The sequence below is a fragment of the Ananas comosus genome, linkage group 7, assembly GCF_001540865.1.
Source record: "Ananas comosus cultivar F153 linkage group 7, ASM154086v1, whole genome shotgun sequence".
NCBI classification, from domain to species: Eukaryota; Viridiplantae; Streptophyta; class Magnoliopsida; order Poales; family Bromeliaceae; genus Ananas; species Ananas comosus.
Window position 1 is genome coordinate 12,063,060 of NC_033627.1, and position 20,723 is coordinate 12,083,782.

General features: G+C 36.0%; 3 protein-coding genes across 5 annotated transcripts; all 3 read left to right on the plus strand.

Moving 5' to 3' along the window:
• Positions 2,970 to 8,494, plus strand: LOC109713385 (plant UBX domain-containing protein 7). 2 transcript variants are annotated; one of them, XM_020237442.1, is made up of 11 exons: positions 2,970 to 3,128; positions 3,219 to 3,337; positions 3,453 to 3,562; positions 3,638 to 3,757; positions 5,011 to 5,182; positions 5,646 to 5,723; positions 5,818 to 5,886; positions 6,157 to 6,300; positions 6,787 to 6,889; positions 7,467 to 7,732; positions 8,098 to 8,494. In XM_020237442.1, exons 2-11 carry the CDS (start codon positions 3,236 to 3,238, stop codon positions 8,260 to 8,262), a joined length of 1,329 nt encoding a protein of 442 aa, XP_020093031.1. In that variant the 5' UTR covers positions 2,970 to 3,128; positions 3,219 to 3,235; the 3' UTR covers positions 8,263 to 8,494. The 2 variants fall into 2 exon arrangements, with proteins under 2 accessions (XP_020093031.1, XP_020093032.1); XM_020237443.1 differs by having other exon boundaries at positions 2,970 to 3,124.
• Positions 9,569 to 14,880, plus strand: LOC109713217 (ras-related protein Rab5). Of its 2 annotated transcripts, XR_002217068.1 has the most exons (9): positions 9,569 to 9,756; positions 9,837 to 9,914; positions 10,027 to 10,194; positions 10,627 to 10,675; positions 10,811 to 10,884; positions 12,371 to 12,464; positions 12,535 to 12,728; positions 13,469 to 13,569; positions 14,536 to 14,880. XR_002217068.1 is itself a non-coding variant. In XM_020237213.1 (8 exons), exons 1-7 carry the CDS (start codon positions 9,715 to 9,717, stop codon positions 13,567 to 13,569), a joined length of 606 nt encoding a protein of 201 aa, XP_020092802.1. In that variant the 5' UTR covers positions 9,572 to 9,714; the 3' UTR covers positions 14,536 to 14,876. The 2 variants fall into 2 exon arrangements, 1 of the variants encoding a protein (XP_020092802.1); XM_020237213.1 differs by lacking the exon at positions 12,535 to 12,728 and having other exon boundaries at positions 9,572 to 9,756; positions 14,536 to 14,876.
• Positions 16,746 to 20,583, plus strand: LOC109712875 (DNA-directed RNA polymerase II subunit 4). The gene is made up of 7 exons (XM_020236668.1): positions 16,746 to 16,830; positions 17,412 to 17,481; positions 18,864 to 18,972; positions 19,075 to 19,152; positions 19,255 to 19,288; positions 19,449 to 19,517; positions 20,295 to 20,583. Exons 2-7 carry the CDS (start codon positions 17,433 to 17,435, stop codon positions 20,370 to 20,372), a joined length of 417 nt encoding a protein of 138 aa, XP_020092257.1. The 5' UTR covers positions 16,746 to 16,830; positions 17,412 to 17,432; the 3' UTR covers positions 20,373 to 20,583.

Genomic DNA, 20,723 nt, shown 5'->3' on the forward strand with positions numbered 1-20,723 from the left:
TGGGCCCGCCGTCCAAGGGTCTGGCGGTCTGCCAGAACCTTGGACAGTGGACTTGGGTGGGAGCCCTAAAGGCTAGGCCTACCTACCCTACCCTTTTATAGGCCTGGCTAAGTCAAGCCATATAGGCCTGGCATTGCCAGGCCTAACTTTGAACTTGAAATTAGCGGATCGTGCCGGCCCGGCAGGCACGGCCCATACGGGTCGTGTCGTGCCGGGCTGCGGGTCGAACCCTCGGCCCGACACGGTCAAGACCCAACACGTGCCGTGCCGAGCCGGGGCGACGGGCCGCAAAATTTCGGCCCGACTCGTCACGACCCGCATATCCGGGCCGGGCCGGACCGGTACGGTTGCTACAATAACCATTCCAGGTCATTACTGTAGCAATCGCGACGGTGGGCAACCCGACCCGTTTTACACCCTTGCATTCGAGTCTGCTTTTAGTACAGGTGATAGAATATTGGATGATTATAAAATCCGATTTAACGAGAATGCGATCGAGATTTTAGTCTGCTTAAACTATTGGCGAGCTGCAGATGAAACAGAATCAAATACCTAAAAATATACCAACACTTGCGACATGCTAGAGTACAATCGTCCTGATCTCTTCACTATTGTCTATTAGTCATTGCGGCTCTTCTTTTTTATTTAGTACCACTCTTTACTAGGTGTCTTTTTTTTAAGTGAAAAATGATGTAATGAAGAAAAAAAATTATATTTGATTTTTTTTTCTCTACTGTTTGCTAATTGATTGTATAAATAATATTATATTATTTTAAATATATTTTAAATTTTTTAAAATTTTGTACTTTTTTCTATGTAATTATATAATATGATTAATTCAAATCTTTATATATTTTTTGTAATTATTTTTTTAAATATCAATTTCTCTTCAAATAATAAAAAATTATTAAAAATATTTAATAAAAGAGTTTTTAAAAGGTTGGGTATAATTGTGTAAATTAAACACTATAAGTCAAAAATTTATAATTTAAACTCTTTTTTAAAAAAATTTTAAAAATACATATTTTATGTAATATGGTTAATACAAACTTTATATATTTTTTGTAATTATTTTTTTAAATATCAATTTCTCTTCAAATAATAAAAAATTATTAAAAATATTTAATAAAAGAGTTTTTAAAAGGTTGGGTATAATTGTGTAAAATAAAAACTATAAGTCAAATTTATAATTTAAAAAAATCTATCTCTTTTTCTGAAAAAAAAAATATTTCTTGAAAAAACTGAGTGAAGGAATTTTTGTGAAAAATCTGGCGGCACGGCACGGCACGGCCCGTGCTAGGCGTGCCGGGGGGCCGCGCTGGATTAATAGACGCGTCAGACAGTGCCGATCCTTGACCCGAAGTGGCCTGAAAAATGTGGGTCGTGCCGCCAGTCGCGGTCCACATTACATCCCTAGTCCAACTCCAACATCTCCAAAACAACAAAAAAAAATTGCTGGTGTGGTAAGCTGGGTTCACTTAAGATAAAAACGTATGGAATATGAATCAGAGAGCCCTCAATTTATATTTATATCATTATTATCCACTGAGCCCTCAATCCATATCATTATCCACATTTTTATATCAAATCCTGACACGGATTTAGATATTGATCCCATATTTAAATTAATATTTAAATTCAGTTATTAAATTGGCACAAATATGAATAAAATATTTTTAAAATATATAAAGGTAAAAGAAAAAAAAGAGAAAACTTAAAAAAAACCCCTGTGGTTTCGTAGTTTCTCACTTTGCCCTCCTGTGATTTAAAATGTATCAATTTGCCTCCATGTGGTTTCGTTTTTATCTTTTGCGGTAGCTTTTTCGTTAATATTTCATTAAATTATAGACAAAAAACTTCAGATACCCATCTAGATTTATTAAATATTTATTTTAGTACCCTTTAATTTTAACTTTATCACTGATTTAAGAAAAAAAAATAATGAAATTGATAAGAAAAAGAGAAAAAAAAAAACCACAAGGGGGCAAATTGATACATTTTAAACCACAGGGGGCAAAGTGAGAAACTACGAAACCACGGGGGGTTTCTTGAAGTTTTTTCAAAAAAACAGTGATATATATACGTAAGCTTCTTAAATTTTAAAAAATATTTAAAAATTAAAAAACTTACAAATTTTGAAAAAGTAATATTTATTTAAAATGTTAATTGCATATAGATTTCTACAAATATAGTGAATTACGAATGTATTCATACAAAGTTCAACTTTCATGTATTGTTCCTGTTCTGATATTTTCAAATATGTTCCTACTGTTAGATTTTGTTAGAAAAATTTAATTAATTATAGGTTAAATACTTAATCCTGATTAGTTAACGAGGGGAATTGGCTTTTTTACCCCTTTTCAATTAACCGTTGAAATTTTTAAGAAAAAATATTTGTGATGGTAAAAAGGTAATTTCACTAATAAAATAGATATTGTAACAAACTAGAATGACATATTTGAAAATATTAAAATTTCTGTAGGGACAATAGAGATATATTTATAATTTACTATATTTGTAGGGGCCTGTATGAAATTAATACTTATTTAAAATAAATAAAAGTATAAAATATTTTGAAAATATATAAAAACTTATGTCAAATTTAGATACTTTGAATATATAGTAAATTTAAATTTGAATTCAAATCTAAAAAATATTTCAGTTCGAAATCCAAATCCAAATCCAAATCCAAGTTCGGGTGGGATAGTAAAACTTCAACTTATATCCAAAAGATTTTAAATTTCGAGTCGGGTCGGATCAGATATATTATCCGACCCGTTTTAAACCCCACTTTCACTTCACCCGGTAATTTCTCAAATTTCCGAGTCCAATACTCCTACTCTCAAAAAAAAAAAAAAAAAAAAAAAATCCGATTCGTACTATTACTCTATTAGGGGTGAGATTTTTTTTTTTTTTTTACGATTTTGCGAGCTCCGGAGCCTCGGATTACTAAAACTATATAAATAAAAGCATAGAGTAATAATGAGAGAAATTGTTTCTTCTTCTCTAATCTCTCTCTCTCCCTCCTCTCTCTCTCCCTCTATGCCCTCTCTCTTCTCCTCCTAGGGTTTCGCATCCTCGTACCCAACCCCTCGAAACCCTAGGTCTTCGGATCGATCGAAGAGAGAGAGAGAGAGAGAACGAGCGATTCTTGGCGATCAAATGATCGAAAACAGAAAAGGGAGAGATCGAAACATCGTTGTTAAATGTGTGTGTGCGAGAGAGAGAGAGAGGCATGGAGACCCTCCCCTCCGCGGCGGAGAAGCAGCGGCTGATCTCGTCCTTCCGCGAGATCGCCGCCGACGAATCCGTGGAAACCGCCGCCCAATTCCTCCAGGTTCGGATTCTCATCGATTCTATTCGAAAAGCGCGATTTCGATCTTTTATTTTTTGGGTGCCTTTTCTTGTTCGTGTCGTTCGGTCGATTGATCTAGGGTTTCCGTGTTCTGTAGGCGACGAGTTGGAAGCTGGAGGAAGCGCTTCAGCTGTTCTTCGTCGGGAACGATGGTGGTGCTCTGGCGTCGTCCTCCTCGGCTCCGGCGGGGGTCGATGAAAGCCCTAGGTCAGTTCAAGTGGAGGGATTGTTGAGTGATTGGTTTCAGGATAGGTTTCAATCCTTAACGTACCTTGATTGTAGTGGAACGGTGAATGATGTTGCGCCTGAGAGCAGTATTAAGCAAGATGGTGGAGACGACGAAGTGCGTGCTCCATTGCCGATCAAAAGAGATACTTTATATGGCGACGCCTCCTTTTCAGGGTAGGTTTTTGGTTGTCTTTTGGCAGATTATAATAATTTAGTACAATGCCATACCTATCAATTATAGGTTTGTATTATTTTGTTACTTCAAAGTAAAAAAAATAGTTGAAAAAACCGCAGGAAACAGCAACCTCTGTGAAGTTATCATCAATGATTTTAGTACACCTGAATTCTACTTTGTAAGTGATTTTGATCTATTTTTTGAAGAAGGACCTTTGATGAGTGCTTCCTTCTAATAAAATTGGAAGAACGATTGTAATAAAAAAGGGGGTAAAAAAGGAGTTGGAACACTCATTAGTTGAAATTTTATTATTTTTAGTAGGTACATTACAACTTGATGTTGTAAATAGAGTTTAACTAAATACCTATATAGCCAAGAAGTTCGCGAATCAAATGATATGGCCTTTTATACAATTGAAATTGGCAAAAGCACCAATCATAACGAGTAATTAATCTCCAATGTCTTTTGAGTTAAGACTTATCCGGACAGCTATGTAAGTTAAGTACTAAAAGAAGGTTAAGTTTAATTTTCACTTGAGTGGAATCAATTTAGACTCAAATGAAGTTAATTGAACCAATCTTTCTGCCAAATTGGGCTGGTGTTTCACTTCTGCCTAAATATCTCCCTTGGGATTGCTTCATGGTTGAAATGAAAACCATATGAACATGTGGATATTTAAATTAAGTAAATTGGAAAGTTCCATTCTCGGTGGAGGGTGGAGCTTTATTCTTTATCCTAACTTTCTTTGTATTTCCCTGTTTGTAACTAGCTTTATATTGAAGTTTGGAGCTGTTGGTAAGCACTATATTCCATATCAATGTAAGGTGCTTTGGGTACAAAATAATATTCCCCATAAATTTTAGGGTTTTGGATACTGTTCCTCATAAAGTGTGCATTAATTTATTTTTGACAATGAATACTGTCTAAGCAATGATGTTGTTTATTGTATAATTGACAGACCTTATTCTTTAACTGGAAAATGGCGGTGATCCTGTTTTTTATAATTTGATTCTTCTTAAGAACTTAATTTTACATTTTTTTGCAAAATAAGTTAACTATATTTCTCGATATTACAAGATCCTTTTACACATGAAATCTTAGTTCCTTCGTGTTGGTTTATGGTAAAGTCATGTACTTGTAATTTACCACCAGCAAACTTTTGGTTGGTTTTATTCCGATTAGTATTACTCTTTATTGCTATCACCATGGAAGTGTGTCTCTTGTTGTTGACCCTATTTTATTCTGCATCCAGACTACAACCTAGTTCGGTGGTGGCATTTCGCAATTTCGAAGAGGAATCAAGACGGCCTGTTGTTTGGGAATCTAATCAAAATGCTGCATCAACAACAAATGGCTCCCGCGATAACCTTGCTTCTTTATATCGTCCACCTTTTGCCTTGATGTACAACGGGCCCTTCGACAAGGTATATGTTTATTTTATCATTATTTTATTCCTTTCTATGCTCTGAGGTACATGTTTAAAATCCCTGGAACTTGATTTGTTGGCATGATATTAGATGATTTAGGTAAAGAAAGAAAATATTTTATATGACATGTTAGTGTTGTTGTTTGCAAAGGTCCTTTGAGCAGCATATTTTCCACCTTCCATTTCTTCAGCCTTTAATTTACCATTTGCATATGGTTACACTGACGGAATAGATTTTGACAATCACTTCTTACCGCCGACTTTTTATTTTGCTGTTTTTTTAAGGCCTTTTGCGGTTGACTTTTGAGAAATCACATGCATGATATGCAAGGGCTTAGCATAGGACAATATATTTTATTCTCCTTCTTTATTCTTTGACAATTTTATCGCAGATCCTAATACACAAGTTCATAAAATTCTAACGTAAACTGACTGAAATGATGGATGTTGTGTATGTCTAGGCCAAGGTGGAGGCTGCTCTCCAGGGTAAGTGGTTAATAATCAACTTGCAGTCAAGAGAAGAGTTCAGCTCACACATGGTATGACTTTCTGCAATCATCTATTATCAATTATTCGATCATTAAATTTCTGAACTAAATTTTAACTTCTGAACTTGTTTATTATCTTTTGAAGCTCAATCGAGATACATGGGCAAACGAAACCTTGGCAGAAACAATTCGTACTAATTTCATTTTCTGGCAGGTTAGTCTTCTGATTATTTATGAATATTTTTATCGTGCACTGATTTCCGGTTATACTTTATTTGCTTCTAATCCTCGTGTCTTTACATTTTTGAGAATCTGTTTTTCTTGTCTCTTTATGCTATTTGTCTTCTTTTTTTTGCTTTTCTCTATTGCCTATTTAGTTTCTTCCCAAATGCTTGTAAAAATTATTAAAAGCAGTGCCTCCCACACCACCACTCCTAATTGATTTCCCATTCAGGTTTTAATATGATTTGATTGATTATTTCAGGTGTATCATGACTCCACTGAGGGAAAGAAGGTCTGCACATACTACAACTTGGTCTCTGTTCCTGCAATTCTTGTCATTGATCCCATCACCGGTCAAAAGATGCGTGCTTGGAGTGGGATGGTACAACCAGATCGTTTGCTTGAGGTACTAAATGCTGTGAACTTGACCTTTCATTTGGTGTTTCTTATCTTATATATCGTAGCTAAAACATCTATAGTGTCGATAGTTCTGTAAAAAGTAAAAATCTGGACTTCTATGTATACCCCTTGAAAATTGCAGCTTCTTACAAACGTGGCCATATTTTAAGTTGGGGAGTCCATCCACTTCATCGCTGGAATTTGTTTTTGCATTAGAAACAGTTCTTAAAAAAAGAAGAAGAAAAGAGTAGATCATATTTGTAAATTCCAGGTTATGTGAAATTAAGTTTTGAAAGTACAGCTTTTGCAGGTTTATATATAAATAAATGATTCAAGTGTATATATGTCAATATATCTTTTTTCTTTTGCCTTTTAAGCACGTTGTATGCAACACTTCAAGTTGGGCCCACATGAAAATCCTTGGAGATCATAGTCTTTTGTGGTATGTTATTTGGATCTTTCTGTTAACCTTTTTTTATAAATTTTTTTGTAGGATTTGCTTCCATATCTGGATAAAGGTCCCAAGGAGCACCATGCTGTTCTACCTCAGAAACGACCGAGAGAGCTTGCTCAATGTTCTACACAGACTGTAAATGGTATGTGGTAGATTTCCTGTTTGGTTCATATGATTTGTTTTTTTGTCTTGGCAGCAGGTCATGTGGAAGCTGAATGTCTTTGGGTCTTATCTCTAAAATAATGCCCCTTCCTGACATGAACCTTATTGAGAACCCAATCAAAAAATTTCGGATGGTTTTGTTCAATTATGTTTTTTTGGCTAACATCTTAACATCTGATATTAATCCATTGATTATGATTAATCATTATGACTCCTATGTTGCCATCTATTGACTTTAGATTATACATAAACATCAAGATTCAAAGTGTATAAAATTTATGATGTACAATTCGGTTTTTATTTACACTTTTCAAAACCAAGCCAGAATTGAAAATACTGGGCCAAATTAAAGCACTCACTAAACCAAACCAAAATTGACCAAATCACAGCAGCCCTGTTTGGCGATTTTAAAATAAATAGAAAGACTGCATGTAAACCAGACCAAATATCTACTTCTACATGTATTTCTAGAAAGACTGCATATATGCTCGTAAATCATATCAATATGATCTCTTTGAGCTGCTGTATTTTTATTTTTTCGTTCTTTTCCTTTTCAGATAAAGCAGTCGAAGAAGAAGATGAAGAGGTTTCTCGTGCAATTGCAGCTTCCTTGGCAGATGCAAAAAGTGTTGGAGAACCAGATGCTACCGAAGACGAAGCTGAACCTGAGAAAGATGCTGAGGCTAGCTTGAAAGAAAAGCCTATTTATCCTCCCCTTCCTGGAGAACCTAAAGGAAGCAGGGAAATTCTATGTAGAGTGGCAGTTCGACTACCTGACGGTCGGAGAGTCCAAAGGAATTTCCTAAAATCCGATCCAATAAAGGTTAGATAATATCATCGAAAAGCTCGTACAACGTTTGGTTGTTTACAAATTTAGTCCTGAAGTTTGACACTTGTCTCATTCTGGTTCTTGTTGTTTCTGTTTGTAAAATTAGTCCCTACAGTTTGTTTAGTCCTGTTACTCTCTAGTCTGGAAAAGACTATTCCCACATCACCTCTATTTTTAGGGTTTGCTCTGTTTAAACCCACACGGTTGCGGACAATTGAACTCTGGTGCTAACCTTAGGGGCCAAATTTTAAATTGAAACTTTGCAACAAAGTTTATTCACTGAAGTAGTAATTAAACCTAGAATGGTTTCATATATCTCCATACAGAAGACTTACATTGTACTTGTTGCCTTTCTACAGCTTTTGTGGTCTTTCTGCTGCTCTCAAGTGGAGGATGCGGACAAACAGCTGTTCCACTTCACACAGGCAATTCCCGGTGCATCGAAGAGCCTAGAGTTTGACAGCAGTCTAACATTCGGAGAAGCAGGATTGTCGAATTCGATCGTTTCCTTGGCGTGGGACTGAGAAGTCCACTGATTAATCTCAAATAGGGGCTTAAAATATGAGTTATTAAAAAAAAAAAAAGAAAAGGACCTCATAGTTCATCATCCTTTTGGTGTAAAGTCAAAAATGGACTTTCGAGTTGCTGCTTGTAAACAAATACGTAAGTTATAGTCGAATTAGTTTTTCTCGGTTTTTTGTTTGTGTAATAGTGCATTAGTTTGTTGTTATTAATCTATCAGTATTTTGCTTTGATGAAATTGGGCTCAGCTTTTTTTTACTTAAAAACCTTCTCCAGGAGCAGTTGAAAATACTGTTCTCTCCTATTTGGTAATCTAGTTAAGATATTTTTATAATGTACAAATCCCATTTAGTTGAGCAGATCGATGCCTCTTGTAGATCGATTTACCTTGTGTGATTAGATTGGTCTTGTAGATCGATTTACCATGTGTGATTAGATTGGATAAAATAAGATTGAAGATGAAGATTCTTGCATAGTTGTTGAATTCCTACCTAGGAGTAAACAAGATAGGGATTCCAAACTGTGTCCACTCTTTGCCGGTTTTAATCTCTTGATGCATCTGAGTAGTTAAAATCTCTTTGCCTAGTACTGTATGTAGAAATTTATGTAGAGCTGTTTGAATTAGTTCTAACGAGCTTTTCTTTCAATTCATCCGGTCGGGGTGGTGCTACTTTTCTTTACTTTCTCACATTGTATCATATAATTACTATGAAAGTTTCCTAAAAGCCAAAGAAAAGATATGTGGAAACCCCCTAAGTTTAGCTTTTTTGTAGAAGTTCGTCTGAATTTTAAGTGTGGGCGATTGTACTTTCTAAACTTTATTAAGATCCCTCTTCTCACTTGCATTTATTATGTTCATATTTATTTTGCTGATACGTCATGTACATAATCTTGCAAAATTTTAAAATATAAAAAATTTATTTTTTCTCTTTCAAATTAATAATTTAGTATACAAATTTTAAAATAATCTGAACCGACTTCTGTTATCTATTTTGTTTATTAGAATATAAAAAGTAATTTTTTCTACGTTTGAAAGTTTTATAAAATTATATGCAAAATATCAATCAAAGTAATTATATAACTAGTTATTTCTTTCAAAGCGTGATAAAGCTGTAACCGGCAAAATCAAAAGTTCTAAAGTCACGCTAAAGTTCAAGATTCTCTTTTTTTTCTTTTTTTTTTCCTGAAAAAAATGATAACGATTTTTTTTTAAAAAAAACTTCATTTCATTCTAAAAAATTTTATCAAACCCTACGTTTTGGAAACAACTACCGGCCACGACCAAATTAAAGCAAATCAAATTATTTATTTATTTTATTAGCTCCGATGCTTCACTCTTAAAAAACAAGTCTCCTTCCTCTTCCTCCTCTCTCTCTCTCTCTCTCTCTCTCTTCCTACGTCGTCGTCGTCGTTGTCTTCTTCTTCTCCTTCTTCTCCCTCTCTCAGCGCCTCCTATGGCGTCCGCTGGTAAGAACAACAGCATCAACGCCAAGCTCGTGAGTTCTCTCCCCTTCTCCTCCTCTTCGCGATCCAACTCTCGATCTTGCCGATCCTTGATCCCTTTCGATGATCGCAGGTGCTCCTCGGCGACATGGGCGCGGGCAAATCCAGCCTCGTCCTCCGCTTCGTCAAGGGCCAGTTCCTCGAATTTCAGGTCTTTGATCCCTCCTCTCGCTCATCTATTGGTTTCGATCGTGTATATCGATCCGTATCTAGGGCGAATTGTGGGGGGTCTGAAATGGGGTTGTTATTGGTGGTGATCGCAGGAGTCGACGATCGGGGCGGCGTTCTTCTCCCAAACCCTAGCTCTGAGCGATGCCACGGTGAAGTTCGAGATCTGGGACACGGCGGGGCAGGAGAGGTACCATAGCCTGGCGCCGATGTACTATCGGGGAGCCGCTGCGGCGATTATCGTGTACGATATCACTAGCACGGTGCGATTACTGCAGCGTCATCGTTGTTTCTGCTCATTATTCTGGTTTATGATTCCGATAGAGAGACTAGAAAACAAAATTCTACTTGTATATTTCCTCTAAAATTGATGTTTGCATATATATTGTGTGACAACTTTCAATCTTTCATCTCCCTAATACCTTGTTTTCTGCTTAATATCCCCCTTGAAATATTATATTAAAAAGGAATGACCGCCAATGATCTCTGCAAATAACTGTCAATCTAAAGATCAACTGATGTCACTCAAAAGAGACAGATAATTCTCATAATTTGAGGGGATGAATGTGCTTGTATCAACTTTAGAATTGTAGATGTGCAAACTTTTAACTTTTGCAATATGTGTCTAATCCCCTATCTTGCTTTCAATTATTGTTCTCTTTATCTTCTTCTCTGATTTGAATTCTGTTATTTAGGAGTCGTTTGAGCGAGCTAAGAAATGGGTGCAAGAACTACAAAAACAAGGTGGCTATCATTCAGGCCCCGTTATCTCTCTTTATGTTTTATTACTATGTTTCAAACCTTGTGACAGCGTAGGGTTTAATTGCTGCTTTTTCTTCGTACGTTGAGTTTGTAAGCGCGAATGGGTTTTTGGTCCAGGTAATCCAAACATGGTGATGGCTCTAGCCGGTAATAAAGCTGATTTGGAAGAGAAAAGGAAGGTTGCTACTGAGGCAAGTTTCATGAATCCATTGCAAAATTATGAATACAATCTTGTATGAAAATTGAGGCTCTTAATGTTTATATTTTTTGTTAGTAATGAGTTTATGTTTGGGTTTTTGGGGCAGCCATGTAATTGGGTAGTCATGTTTGCTTATTTAAAAAGTTCTTGGATAAATTAGGATGTCTTAGATAATTCCTATTACTCCAAATAGATAGGGAAAACTAAAGGTTGGTATTTTATATATTTTTGGGTAATTTGGCTACATTTTCTTCTGATTAATAATACAGATTCCTCCACTGTTTGGTGGTAGGTTTGCATTTTTTTTTAATGCTTTTTTGACCATTTTATGCTATATAGTTTGTTGACTTCCAGATTTAATTGGAAAGCTGTTTTCCCGTCAATAGACTAGTCTGTCTAGCATTGAACGGATATTAAGCAAATTATGGTTACTAAGGGTGCATGCAGCCTTTTTAAATCTTAGATGTGTTGCTTGCTAATTTGGGCTTTGTAATGGTTGATTATTGATCTTTTATGCTGTTTTAATTCTTATCACAACTTCAGCTCTAGCGCAATAAGAGTTGTAATTCTTAAAACTTTGGCATCTTGTAACTGTGCAATAAGACTTGTAATCAACCTAGGATGATATGTCTTTAAATTCTTCCAATTAAATTTATCATCTACAGTACCTGTGTTGCACTTTGTAGTGTGTTATAGTGTTTCTTAGTTCATGTTGAATGTGAACGGTTATGCTTGGCTTTCGGTGCTTAGGCCTCACAACTTTTATTAGTCTCTGAAGTCGCTTTCCATTTCATGCATGAGATGAAAGTCATTGGAATGCATAGAATAAATTACTTTTCACTCTTTAGCAGTTGAGTAAAATTTGGGTGCCATCAACTAAAATGTTTAGGTATACCACAGTTTCGCAAAAATTGCCTTTCTAGCATGGAAAGCTCGCAAAGAAAGTGGGGCATGCACACAAGATGGGCTATTCCTAATGAGATAGCTGTAAATGTAACCTTTGAGGGCTAGAATGCAAATATAGGCTATTTTAAGGGCATACGCCAATTTGTACTTTTGAGAGTTATACATGCAATACTCTATTTTGAGGGGTATATATGCCAAAATTCCATTTCTTTATTTTATTAGGAGATTCATCGACTCTTGTTTGTGCATTTCCTGGTCATATTCATTGCCATTGAATTAAGGTTTGAATTTTGGATATGTCGTGGAGGACACTAGAATAATTGATTTATATTCGTAGTTGTGCCCTACTATGGAATGTCCCTTTGTTTTGATGGCATAGTTATGAACTTGTCGAGCTGGTAACTGCATCCTGTCTTGCCCTGCTCTTCTAATAGTGCTATATGCTAAGCGAATTGCATGAAATACTAGTTTTTGCCATAGATGATGCGAAAGCATGTATAAAATGTCCTTTTTAGTTAGGTCAAATTTTCATTTACTTCATTTATGCTAGTTGATGATGTCTGATATTGCAGGAAGCTTGCACCTATGCTGAGGAAAATGGCCTTTTCTTTATTGAAACCTCTGCAAAAACTGCTATTAATGTGAACGACATATTTTATGAGATAGGTGAGTATGACAATCTCCATCAATTTGAAGCTTTCTTCAATTTGATTTTGATGTTCGGCATAATACGCAGACTAGAGGTGGTTACTTTGGCAACCATATCATAATTGGTGGCTCGTTTTATTGTACTGGTTTGCATGATTAACGGCCTTGTGGCGAGGTTGGAGCTTCTGCAGAATGCTCTTTGAGTTGAGCTGCTTGAAAAGCACCAGCAGTCCAACAGTTTCTCTTTTCTGAATCATCCTAACAGCTCCTTCGGCAGTGGAGGTAGAAACTTCAAATTGGACCTTTTGCTTTGGAGCCTAGAGAAGCTCATTTCAGCTTTTTTGCGCATCAAAAGCTCTAAGCCTCTAACCATCTTATATGCCAAAAGCATGGCTGCTGCCCTTTTAAAAAAAAATACTTCTAGTTGTCAGCATTATTAAAGTGCAGTGGACTTAAAACAGCAAGTGAGAAGTTAGATTACTTGTCCTTCCAACTGGTCTTTTAGTTCTGCCTCCTTTTTCAAACAATATTTTTGGGAAATTTTGCATACCTAAGCTAAATTTAGTTCAATATCACAATATGATCCGCTGGTTTGAACTGTAAAACTATCCCGAGTTATGCTGTTTCTGCTGCCGATCAGCAATTGTCAATAAATGTTGTTCAAATTTAGTGTGTGATCATAACACGGCTCATTGAAAATAAAAACACTATAACAAGGATTTAGGGCACATTTACCTGATTTAAGGCACATTTACCTGATCAATCTCCTATGCACTAGATATCAGAACATTGCCACAGGTGGTCTGGTATTGTAGTTTTTATTATGGCAACCACAGGTGTTGTAATGTTGCAGTTTAAATTGTGGTCATCAAGTAAAAGCTCAGGCTATACCACGAGTGGTGTCTATAGTCTTTCCTGTTCTTTAATCTTTCATTGCTTGCCCAATTTAGCATTTCTCTTAGCAGCTTTATTCCTTTCCTAATTGTAAACCATTTGCCCACAATATGTTTCTTTGCATGCAGCGAGACGGTTACCCCGTGCTCAGCCAGCTCAGAATCCTGCAGGCATGGTTCTCTCAGACAGACCTGCTGAGCGGCTGCAAACTTCGTCATGCTGTTCTTAGGTTGGTACAAAATTTAAATATAGCAGGTTTAAGTATTTATTGTAAATACAAAATGAGTCTTCTAGGATTTAAATTAGATTGAAACAGTACTGTGTTAGATGGATGCATGAAGTCCTCCTGATGCATACTTAAGAATCTGGTGCAGGAGAATTTCTCTATTTTGGTAAAGAAACAAAAAGTTTACTGCATTTTAATGAAGACAAAATCCATCGAGAGAAGATCAAATGTGGAGAATAGAACTCTGAGATTTGAAAACTGTATAAACACATATTTTGACCATTAGAGTGTATGTGGTGCTTACTATATCATAAATGCTGCTTGATTTGGCTTCCCCAAAGCATTTGAATGTCTTTTCACCTCATTGTTTAGAACCTAAGTCGTTGGTTAGTTTGCAAGTACATTTTCTTAACATTGTTCCAAACGGTGAAGCAAACAAACAGTCTCCAGTATTTAGTACAATTTTGTGTTGTCCCCAACCTTTCAACTCTTTGGCTTCATATTTCCATTGCATTCTTACACTTTCCATAAAGCTTCTCGGTTAAATTGGATAGAAAGCGCAATCCAATTGCAATAGTAAAAGTCCCAACAGTTGCTTCTATGATAGTTAGATGATTCCCGCATGGATGCCTCCGTCCAATTTGATGGAGAATCTTCAGCCAAGAGTGTAAAATTGCAATAAAGTTCACAAAGGGTTTTTTTTGAGAAAAAAAAAAAAGGGGGGGACCAAACTTTACAAAGGTCACAAAGTTCACAAAGGTTAGTAACCTAAGATTCAACAATAAAGTTCACAAAGTTCACAAAGGTTAGTAACCTAAGATTCAACAATGGAAAAGTTGGGGACCAAACTTAAAAAGGGGTAATAAGTATAAGTACTTTCGATCGATATAACCCTATTTTCTAGTTTGGTTTATCTTTTTATTTGCGTTCTTAAAGTACGACTGTAAACTAATTACTGAAAAAATGCAGTGCATCAAAAGTCATGGCAAAGGCGGGGGACGGTAGAAATTTCTGCAGGATTCTTCTTCGGCGTTTCTATCTTGATGCTGTAAATGGGCAATAGAGTATGCCATCTATGCGCATGTTCAGTACATTCCGAATACATTTACTCAGTGATAATTCCATAAGTTCTTAATCTTTGTTTGTATTTAATGTCAGATCCTTACTCCATTTCCGGACAATTATCGAAAGTTCCTGTACATTTATCAAAATATGAGACCTCATCCCATCAGTGATTGAGTGCAATTGTAAATGCACTTTTCGAAACTCTTGGGCCATAAAATTATTCTATTGATGGTTTTGCAATTTTACAAACTTAGACTTTTCTTTCAATTTTGTAGATTCTGAGTTGAATTTTTGAAAAATTGATGTAAATACTCCCATCTTCTCTCTCCCTTCTCTCTCTTTTCTCTCTTTCTCCTCTTCTTTCGCTCCCACGTCGCTGTTCTCCTAATCCCTACCTCACGTCTCTACCGCCAATGTCGTGCTTCCATCTTTTACCTTGTTCCCGTAGGCAGCAATGAGGCTGTTTGAGACGGAAAACTCGACGACGAGACTGCAGGAGGACAGCGTCTCAGAGCAGGACTGTGTTTGCAAAGCGGGCGATGGAAGAGGCAAAGAGCGAGGAAGGGGGTGTCGTAGCGGGAGAGGATGCAGAAGACGGAAGAAAAATAAGAAGAGAAGAGCGAGGAAAGGGGTGTTGTAGCGGGAGAGGATGCAGAAGACGGAAGAAAAATAAGAAGAAAAGAAGGAAAAGAAAGAAGGAAGCAAAAATATAGTTTTTATCATGCGCCACGGCCCCTTCGGAAAAGACTAAGAAGTAGAAAAGATGAAAAAGTTATACGATTTAAAACCAAATTATACTATTTGTGCAATTTCTCAAATAGTACAACTTAATTTTAAATAGTATAATTTTTATTTTTTTGATATAATTTAGTTTGAAATAATTTTAAATTATGCAATTTAGTCTCAAATAATATAACTTAGTCTCAAACTGTGCAACATAATCATTGTCGTCGTCGTTATTGAATAGGTCATCTCCTCCACCACTATAGTGAAGGTTGAGGCTATCGAACACATCCCGCACCTCCTTCCCTCGGCGGAGGCTGAGGAGTGACCCCAGGGTAAGGTGTTGTAGTGATGGGGCACCTCCGCAATCCGTATCGTATTCGAGCCCACGTCGTCACCAAAGGCGCTGGCGAAAGTATGGGCGAGGTGTGAGGGAGGAGTGCGACAGCAACGTGATGATGGTGGAAGAGGAGAGAGAGAAAGCGGGAAGAGAAAGAGAAGAAGCAGCAAGAAAGGATAGAAGGCCAAGGGAGACGAACGCAAGAGGAAAGAGAGAACGAAAGGAAAATACGGATAATTTAATAAGTATACTAAAAATTACGATTGAACCTGTAAAAATAAAAAAAAAATAATATATTTTTACAAAAAATGCAAAGTCAATAAATTTTTATACAAATTGACCAAATATAAAACTAAGCCAAAACAATAGTCCAAATCCTCCTTTTTGAGGTCCATTTTCTTAGAGGGGCCTGGCCCAAACATCATGGTAGGCCCAAGGCCAGGCCTTTTTCTTATGTTTTATTTCAATTTTTTATTTTTTAAAATATTACTATATATTCCATACAGGTCGTTAAAAATTGTTAAATTTGTGACCTCTTGATCGTAAGGTAAATAATGTCGAAAAATTATAAAATTTGATTTCTAGAAGTTTTAAATGCTATAAATAATGTTTAATGATGTGGATCGTCGATTCGGAAGCTCTGTCATCGAAAACAACTTATGAGTACGGGGGCGATCGTACTCATAATAGTATAGTAGCCGGACCCTATATATATATATATATATATATATATATATATGAGGTAGGTAGTGATATATAGGTTAGTAGGATATGAGGTAGTAGATGATGGGGTAGTGAGTATATATCCTAATAGTTTTAATAATTTTTAGATATTTATTTTCAAAATTCACTTAAAATTTCAAGTTTTCACCAGTAATTTTCTTATTTTTGACAAAAAAAAAAAAAAAAAAAGGAGAAAGGAATTGCAAAGTATATAAATAAGTCTTATCCTGGGCAAAATCAATCAAACCATTCACAAATTATTTTTTTTTAAAAAAAAAGCCGATTCGAACCGGCCTGGTCGGTTGAACCGGTTCGATTGTCTTGGACCGGACCATCTACTCCCTATAAAAGGCGAAAGCGCCCTACAGAAAACAATCCCCACTTCGATCACATCGCGCTTCCTCACACACGGTGTATGCTTCGATCCGTTCTCTTCCTCTTCCTCTCTGTTCTCTTCCTCTTCCTCTCTTTACTTTCTACAACAGAAACCCTAATTTTCCCCCTCTTTTCCCCTTTTTTCTTAAATTTCAGAAGCATCTAGAAAGGATTAACTTTGAAATGTTTTTTGCTATAATCGTGGACTCAATTTAGAATTGATTTATTTTTTTTCTGGAGGGATTTAATCCCACTTTAATAGCTCGATTTTTTTTTTCTAATATTTGGATTCTTGTTGTGATCTACTCGTTGTAGATTCTAAAATCAGTGAACTAACATTTATTTTGGGGAATAAATGAGAAATTTGAGTTTCGGATTTAATCGTATTTTAATAACTCGAAAAATTTTCTAATAATTGGGCTCTTGTTGTGGATTATTTCGTTGTTTTGATATCCTTATTTTTCTATTTAAAAATCGATTAATTAACATCAATTTTGGAATTTATTGGGCTATAATTATGGAATAAATCATATATTTTAGTTTCGGATTTAGTCCTGCTTTAATAAGTCGAGAAAATTTTTCTAATATTTGAATTCGTGTTGCAATCTACTTGTTGTAGCTTCTTTTGTTGTTTTGAAAAATGTCCGGAGAGGAGGAGGAAAATGCTGCCGAACTCAAGATCGGAGAGGGTAAGTGTTGCTTCTGCATCCAAATTAGGGTTTCTTTTTTTTTTTTGTTTCTAGATTGTTTTTCAATTCTATCCTGGAGAATCTTTGTGTAATATTGTTTACTTGAGAGTAAATTGGACTTATAACTATTCAAATCAAAAGAAAAAGGAAAAGGAAAGAAAAGAAATAAGAAAACATAAGAAGTTTTGTGTCACAATGACAGCAGAATCTTGCTCATAAAGATGTGATCTCCGCAAAGAAGTGGGTTTCTTGATCATTTTTGTGTGATTCTTTGCCATGTTAGGCTAAAATTAGTTGTGTGTATATCGAGCCTTTTGGGCCTCAGTTTTGAGTTGAAATCCATGAGTTGTTAATTGGTTTCTTCATATATTGGTTGTCGGCACTTATAGAGCAACTAAGTGTGGAAAAAGAGAAGGCGCGCATAGGCACGAAAAGTTGTTTTTTTATCCTCCGCTTCTAATGAGTGCTTCATATGCATCTACTTAGCCATCCCAAACATCTAGTTTTTCGCTATTCGACAAAGCAAGTCCAAGTTATTTTAAATGTGGATAATTACATCTTTCGCTAATAGCACTTTGCTGCTGTCTCATACTTTCCTAAGCCCACGTCGAACGCATACATGGAACCTATATCCCTTTAACTGCTCTTGGATTGAAGGATTTGGAGATTAATTTCCTATAGCGAATGGATCTACTACGGAGTATGGAAGAGACCAAGGGTTCTAGAGCTTGCCATTGGAAAGTAATCTATTATGAATTGGCCTTAATACATCGTGGAGCTAAACTTATGGACCAAAAACTTGTCAATTTAGTATATTCTTGATAACAATCTTTTTTAACGTAGTATTTTCTTGCTAACAATCTTTTTTAGCGTATTGTGTAATATTAATATGTCATGGTGCCAAGTTGATTTTTCTATTCTGCTTTGCCATTTCATGCTCATGTATGTATTAGTGCCATTTTTTGAAAAAAATGATCATATAGCTCACTTTTATATGTTTTCGGAGATAATTTCATGTTCAGAAACACTTCAAGATTCTTTATCTGCTACAGAGCAGATTTAGAAGAAACTGTGATAGACGCACTTCTTAATTTGGTTATATTTGAGTTTCACGACATCATATAGAAATTATCATCGGGATGGAATGATCAATAGTTCTGCTGCTGGGCAGGAATTGTTATTTCATTCATTCATGACTGAAATTTTCAGGGAATAAGAGTTCTATACGGGCATACTGTTTATCAAACTTCTGTAATTATAATTTGATATGCCGCTTTTCATTTTCCTTTTTGGATTTTTCTCTTTCTCCAAAACAATGTTTGCTTTTTGTCATCCTTTAATTGCCCTCACAGCTGTTTAAAGTTGTCTGTTGTCTTTTATAGAGTTCTTGAAGGCAAAGTGTCTTATGAACTGTGAAGTTGCAATCATCCTTGACCACAAGTACGAGCAGCTTCAGCAGATGTCTGATGATCCCACGAACCAAATTTCTCAGTGGGTGCTAACACTGTTTGATGCCATCTTTTCGTTGTGATATCCCTTTACCTCAGAAAATGTTTTTTTTTTAAAACCCTTTTTTTGCCCTTTCTTATTCAGGGTATTTGAGAAGTCGCTGCAGTACGTGAAGCGCTTTAGTCGCTACAAGAACCCTGATGCGGTGCGACAAGTTCGAGAGTATCCTTACATTTTAAAAATTTTTGAACCTTATACTTTAAAAGCTTGAACCTCGTCCTTCCTCTTGAAATTTCTTATTTAGAACCTTAATTCAATTATCAGAGTCCTAAGCAGATACAAGCTTGCTGAATTTGAGGTATGGGTGTGGTTTATTGTTGATTAAACTGTTTATCTGGTTAAAAGATGAAACTAATATAAAATATTTATGTTTTGAGGTATGGGTGTGGTTTATTGTTGATTAAACTGTTTATCTGGTTAAAAGATAAACTAATATAAAATATTTATGTGGGATGCAGCTTTGCGTGCTCGGTAACCTTTGCCCTGAAACAGTTGAGGAAGCTATTGCTATGGTCCCATCAATCAAGGTAAATTATATTAATATACTTATACAAGCTCCTGTCATCTTCATGGTTTATACATGCTTAATATCCTGAACTAGTCCTTTGACACTCTTGGGCACATTTGGGATAAGAATAATTTATGCGAGGACCCTCTTTTTCCCCCTCCTATAGAATTACCTGGTCTGAATAGTATGGAGTACTTTTTGGGTTATCAACCCTTTCCTCCCGACCAAACAACACCTTTATCCCGTATAGCACATAGGAAGAATAAGATGTTGTATCACTTTTAGTTACAACCCTGCACTCTAGGAAATGTTGGTCGGTGGGCTCGCGGCTAATGCATGTTTCGCCATGGTTCATGATACCCAGGTAAAAGTGTATGGAGATCCCCTAAACTATAAGCCATATTTAAGTGGACTTCTCGACTTTACATTGTTTGTTTTATATAAGTTGTTTTATCAATTAAATTGGAAATAACGCCTCAGTTAACTGCTTCGGCCCCCTTTTCTGCTGACGGACTATAGCAGGCGAAGCCATTAACTTCAACAGAATGCCCAATTCGGCTGACGAATTATGTTATAATCGAAACGGGCAAATGGTGAGGGACAATTAAGCAAACGAACAAACAACAAGAAAAAGTTCAGAAGTCTATCTCAAACTGCCTATAGTTACGGGGTGCTCCATACATTTTTCCCTAATCAAAGCTGAGCTGAAGTGTTTCTTAACTCCCTATATGTTCTCACTATGTAAATTTGCCCACACTTTTCTAAACGTGCTGCTCTTTTGTGCTTCCTACGACAGAATAAAGGGCGGATTCAGGAAGATGATCAAATTGAGAAGCTATTGAACGACCTTTCCCTAATAAAGAAGTTCGAGTAGCTCGTCTGTGTATTCGAGCCCTTGAGGTGCTCTCTCGATAAATTATGCAACTTAGTGCTATACCAATTTAGGTCTGTTTTTGTATGTTCGCGAACACCAGCAAAGTAATTATCCATCATCTGAATGAACTTGTGCTTGATGTTTTGAATGTTTTTTTTGTTAACGCTTGAATTTAATAATAGCAATTGAGTTGGTTGGGATAATTTAATAATAGCAATTGAGTTGGTTGGGATGAGATAGTTGATGCATTAATTACTATGAAATTGATTTGTATGAAAAACTTAAGCCTTCATCAGTACATGGGCTGTGCTGAGCCAACTGAATCTTACTGTGTCATCAAATTATCTATGC